The 5,881-nt window shown below is 36.4% G+C and overlaps 1 protein-coding gene across 1 annotated transcript; it reads right to left on the reverse strand.

Annotated features, from left to right (window-relative positions):
• Positions 1 to 566: 566 nt before the first annotated feature.
• Positions 567 to 4,775, reverse strand: LOC110756508 (gamma-secretase subunit). Its single transcript, XM_021957947.2, has 2 exons — positions 4,431 to 4,775; positions 567 to 1,003 (listed from the first exon to the last, which is right to left on the reverse strand). The coding sequence occupies exons 1-2, from the start codon at positions 4,693 to 4,695 to the stop codon at positions 843 to 845; spliced, it is 426 nt and encodes a 141-aa protein (XP_021813639.1). The 5' UTR covers positions 4,696 to 4,775; the 3' UTR covers positions 567 to 842.
• Between the last annotated feature and the right edge of the window lie 1,106 nt (positions 4,776 to 5,881).

The raw sequence follows: 5,881 nt of genomic DNA on the forward strand, positions 1-5,881 counted from the left end.
AGGCAGTCAAACTCTATAAATAACAATAAAGTTGTATTGCAAAACCTCAATCCAAGCTGTAGTAGGAGCAGGAAGCCCTCCCGTTTAACAGTTGAATTGCAAATTGAAGTTTGCGACTTAAATTCATGTCAAAGTGATTTAGATTTGTCTTTCGTCCAAACTATCAAAACCAAAACCCTCTGAGATACGGATGGGTCGGTGAAAGACTTGTTATTATCTATTTTGGTGGGTGGGAGTTCTCTCAGGATTTTGAACTCGTTTAAATGCAATGAGAGGAATACACATTTATGGGAGGAATGAAACGGTGGCGTTGCGAGTCTCTCTCGTGGCACTACTTCAATCTTAGCGTCTACCAGCAAAGGGTGCTTCCCCTTAAAGTGAATGCGGATGAAGGATGGTTAGTTCAAAGTGAATGTGTGGATGCTGCAGCGTATCGCTCGGAGAGGTGATTAAATGTTGGCAGTGTGTCTTTGTGGCTGCAATGGCACGAAAACATGACGATATTCTCCATGCAGCTCAAATCAGTTTCCCAACAACCTTATATTCTATTTTTGAGTAGTCAGAAATGGAAAAATATACAAGTCTTAATATCACAATCACATATTTGCACACAAAAGGCAAAGGCTTCGTGAACTCTTCTGAACTCTTTACATAGTAAAAATGCATTAAACATTCAACCTCGTGCTTAGAATATTTAACATTCACCAACGCATTTCATGCCTATGATATGAACACCCTGTCCCTTTCTGTCAACCTAATGCAATTATATGATTGAATAAAAACACAAAATGTAGCCACATACAAGTGTTTTTGTATTGGTGAAGTTCAGCCAAGGCATAGACTTAGCTCCAACCTGTCAAGCCTAGTCTGTCAGCAAGATTGTACATCACCAGTTGATTCCAAACATGTCCGAACAGGCGCTCCCCTCCGATGACAAACGTAAGTGCCCATGATGCGAGAAGAGCAGTAAATACCGTGAGCCCAACTGCTGATCTCAAAACATCTGCAATAAGTGCGTATTTATCAAAAACATTAACCTAGAAACATAAGTTCTATGGTTTACAATGTGAGATTCAGAATGCCAAACAAGTATACTTCATGACATGATGTATTAAAAGGAAATAGGCCAACCATACAGATCACATTTTGCTCCACAAACAACCAAATTCGTCTATTTGTTCATGCACCAGTTATACCTTACATAAGCAAACAACAAAAATACTATTATTTTAATCAAATAATTCATAGGAGACTTTAAGCAATTGATGCGGTAGCAATGACTTGGTTAGGGGGGAAAAAATTCCTCTAATTCTGTAGCACTCCAAAACTAAATCTGTTGACCCAATTCAGTAACAAGGCCTTTTTGGTCCAAAGAGAAATGTTTATGGAAATAAAAAAATTTGGTACATTTTTAAGAGTTACTCAAGGTCAATCTATGAGATAATGTCCATAATTATTAAGGGTTGCTGTATTTTACTGCTAGAAACGTTCTATGTCTTTTATATAATTCTACAATCCTTCCAGCCGGAACCCGCGGGGTTCAACCTAAATCTGCCCCAACGAGAATTTTTTGATCTAAAGTTTCCTACCTGCTCAACCGGAGCTGGGGGAGATTGAGGATATCGGGAGTAGGTTCTCGAAAAAGGAGCTGATTAGCATGGGCCTACCTGCAAACCTACATAATTTATCATTAGAACAGCAGCAAGACCTCTGGTTGCGGGCTTGGGAGCATTTCCGGCTCAAGGTCCAAATAATAGAACTCTTTAAGGCTTGGTTTCCAAAGGAAAATTGGATACCATCCGAGTCTGTTAGGAAAACTAATATCGTAATCTTTAACACTCCTTTCATCTTAGACTCCTATTCTTCAACAAATAACCTCTATGTTTATTGAACCATTGAATGTCTTTTAAATTTTGTACAAATATCTAGTCTTTTAAAACCTCCCTTTGCTTAGAGTGTACACTTTAAAAAAATCTATACAGTTTTTCTTTTTGGAGTTCTTTTAAAAACATATAACAGAGACCTACTCTTTCTTGTAAGTCAAAGACAAAATGAAATCAAAGAAATGAGCGTTTGTTGAAGACTTGTTATGAAGCCATGACATCAGAGAACTTGACCTTCTTTTAAAAGCACCAACCTACGGGGATCCCTAGAGTTTAGAGTTCTATTTTTTTTATATAAGAAACAACGGTTATTCTCTATTGAAGGTAAAAGAATCTTGTGAATTCTATCACATTTAAAACAACCAACATAGAATAAGGTTTATAATATTCTAGAAACAGATTCACAGCTCTAGACATCTCTCAAGGCCTGGATTCTTGTTTCTTTCTCTAGAGACACGGTGTGGGGAATGGGTAAAGGGTGAGCTACTGTAAAGAGAAATGGGTAGAGGAACCACAACTTTCTTCTCTTTTCCCTTGTTTATACAGATCATGACAATTTTATATTGCTTCTATTGCTAGCTTGTGTTTGAATCCTTCTTCTTTTCCTTGGGATTTTGGGGTTTGAAGAAATATGAATGACTGGGACATGGGGGGAGTGGTTGACTATCTATTATAGAAGATGTTATTTTGTGTGAACTAGGCAGGATATGAGAATTTGGGAGTTGGAATCATCCAGAGTTTTTTCTTGTAAGTCCCCTGCTCGCTAGAACTATGGATGATTCTCTGTTTGACCGTTTACTGCCCATGTAATCTTTGCGGATAAGGCTTGAGTTTGGCAATCCCACATTACTACCAACTACGTTAAAAGTCAAGCAGTAATCATCTCTGAAATGATGTAATAGGGATTTAATTTGAACATATTGCTAAATCAAGCTGCAATCATGTCTGACATTCCTAGGTGGGACACGGAAGTTTTCCTTTCTTTTAAATTTTCTATTCCAGTCTGGAAAAAAGGAAATTCTATTTTGGTAATGTGGTAACAAACTTTTATTTTTTGACCTATATTTTGCCACATTATGTCATATCTTACACATAAAATTAACAAATTACTATCTTTGTCTAGTTCAATCAAAATACTATCTGGAGCTAACGGAAAAATACATAAACATTTCCCACTGATAAGTTTAAAAGTTGGTTAGGTTACAGATTAGATCATTATTTTCCTAACTGCTCTTGCTAATAACCACAAAAGACATACTGGTACAATATCAATAACGCATCAATCTTTTTCCTGTGCATCAGGCAATCATGTCAGTTTCATTAAATATTACACTCAGAAAAATGCACATAAAAAGTGTATACCGAGAAAAATTGTAAAAGATAAATTACATTTTAAAAAAGAAAGTTTACTGTACTGCAGTTTGCAGCAGCTCCATAAAGAAGATATATATATTTTTTTTAAAGAAAAAAATGAAATGGAGTCATTGCTATAAAAAAAAAAATATTCATTCAATATAATTTCAAAAAAATTGAGACAAGAAGTCACTTTCATCTGATACCAATATTAACCGAAACCGATTCAAATAGCAGTATTTTGGCTAATAAAAATAATCCATACCAAAGGGTTAGGGTTTTCAAACTCCGGACAGGAGTCCCCATGAAGCACATAGCCCGCTATATTTGGGCTTTGTTTGGTGGCTCGGCCTGGACTAGACTATTTCAATTAAATTGGACCAATATCCTGGACTCTATTTGGTGAACTTAAAAATGTTGGGACGGAACTAATTAAATTGGACAACACTCCAACATATTGTGTCTTACAAGTCCCATCTAGAGGGGTGATAAGGGCTGACTCAGACTCAATTCCAAGCCCTTTGCCTGAGCATAATTGAAGTATAGTACACATCCTGGAAATGAAACCTTACGAGGGTGTTACAGGGTCCAGATTTGATTGAATGATCTCAAGGAGAGCATTTGAATTTCACAAGAAATATAGATTAGTTTTTTTTATACATAAAATATATAATATATAGGACCTAAAATATATATATATATATATGTGTGTGTGTGTGTGTGTGTGCTAGATAAAAAGTATTTGAAAAAAGGAAAATGCTAGGGAGATTTGAAATGATTCCATACAATTATCATTTGAAATACATTTCGTCCTTTTGTCCTAAATATTTGTGTTGTTAACAGTCCAATCAAACAATCCAAATATTAACTAAATCCCTATATTTGAATTACCATTTCAAATTGGGACCCTTATGCATTTGATGTTAGTACTGGATATTGCTAATTCCTTTCTAATTCTACAGTAGCTAAATGAAAAATAAAACCAACTCTGACGAAAATTCAATCTAACAAAAATGGGTTTGCCTAAATTGTCGTTAAATTCTTGAAAACCAAACAGGTTTTCTTTAATTTGTAATCATAACCAACGAGAGCAACACAAGTCTGAAATAAAAACTTATATCAACAACCCATTAAAATGTCCACCAAAAATATCAATTCGGAGAGAGAGAGAGAGGAGAGAGATGGGCAGCATACAGTGGTGAATACGAGGGAAGGAGCGGGAGTGGCGGAGAGCGGGCCAGAAGTAGAAGCAGTTGAGGGCCCAAAGCCAGGGGAGCAGAGCGAACCCGAACTTGTAGAATCTACGAGCGTAGCTCACAGAGTCTTCCTCAGAGAGCCCCAGTGGGCCGTCAATGGTGGGCCACACCGGCGATGAAGACGACGGAACCAGAATCACGTTACTTCTTGGATTGATAGGGTTCTGGTTTGGCATTTCGCCATTACCCAGTGAGGCTTCCATCGAAACGACGCCGCCTATTATTCCCTCTTCTGCCAGCAAACTAAGTGCCTTTGCAACGATCGAGGTTGCGGGTTGGCCTTCGATTTTGTTGTTGGGTTGGGAAAGTCATATACGACGTCGTCATGCTACTCAAATAAATACAATAGAAAAAGGGTAGGGTTAAATACCCTATTTGGTCCCTGTAGTTTACAAGAATTGCCAGTTTCGTACCTGTGTTTTCTATTATTTTTTCATATAAAATGTTTTTTATTTAGAAAATATTTTTTACAAACTACATAAAAACTTTAACAAATTTGGAAGGAAAAGGGAAGGGTTGGAGTGAAGAGGAGGTCATGGTAAGGGAGGTGAGCAGGTCGGGAGGGTCTTGAAAGGGAGGTGGGATAGGTTTTGTCTTAAAAATAAGGTCGATATTGGTACTGACACACAATAATAAATATACTAAGACTAGGGTTAATATCTATTAAATAATTGATAAAATCAATAAGAAGGGTCTTTTTTATCTCACGATTCAACAAGATCAAGAAATCAAGATTGGATGGGGATGAATGAAGAAATACTAAGTTGTCCCATATCAAATATGGAATTTTTGTTCTTCCCAGAATTGGGGATACTTTATAATACGTATAAAATTAAACCATGGGTTATACCAATTAAATTACTACTTTTAAATTCTAACATAAATGAAAATGCTAGTAAAAACAAAAGCGTCACTGGAAATAAAAAATGAGATCCTGTTATATCAATATCGTCAAATGAAATCAAGGGGAAAAAGAATATGCAGGTCAGGCATATTTTAAATAAACTCTTTCAAATCAAGAAAAATGTGCTGAAAAAGAATTATACGGGATCGAACATAAAAAAAAAACATATAAATAAAGAGCAATACAAGATCAATACAAAGCGAAGTTCGATTTCTCCCTAATGAATTATCCTTTCAAATATACAACGTGGATTACGGCAATGTAATGTAGTTGGACTTCATGTCGATCTGAATGAATAATCCTTTCCATGAAGGTAAATCTTTGCTTGCTAGGCATGTTTTGATAGAAGATTCAATTCTTCCATGTTTCAGCAATAAGTAGTATATTGGGAGTAGGGGGAGTACATTGGGAGGGAGAGAAGGAGAAAGAGCTAGTGGCTTGGGGGTCGTTGCGTGTGGGTGACTCATCGGATTTTGCATGTTTAG

Source organism: Prunus avium, chromosome 4 (genome assembly GCF_965620075.1).
Source record: "Prunus avium chromosome 4, drPruAviu1.hap1.1, whole genome shotgun sequence".
NCBI classification, from domain to species: Eukaryota; Viridiplantae; Streptophyta; class Magnoliopsida; order Rosales; family Rosaceae; genus Prunus; species Prunus avium.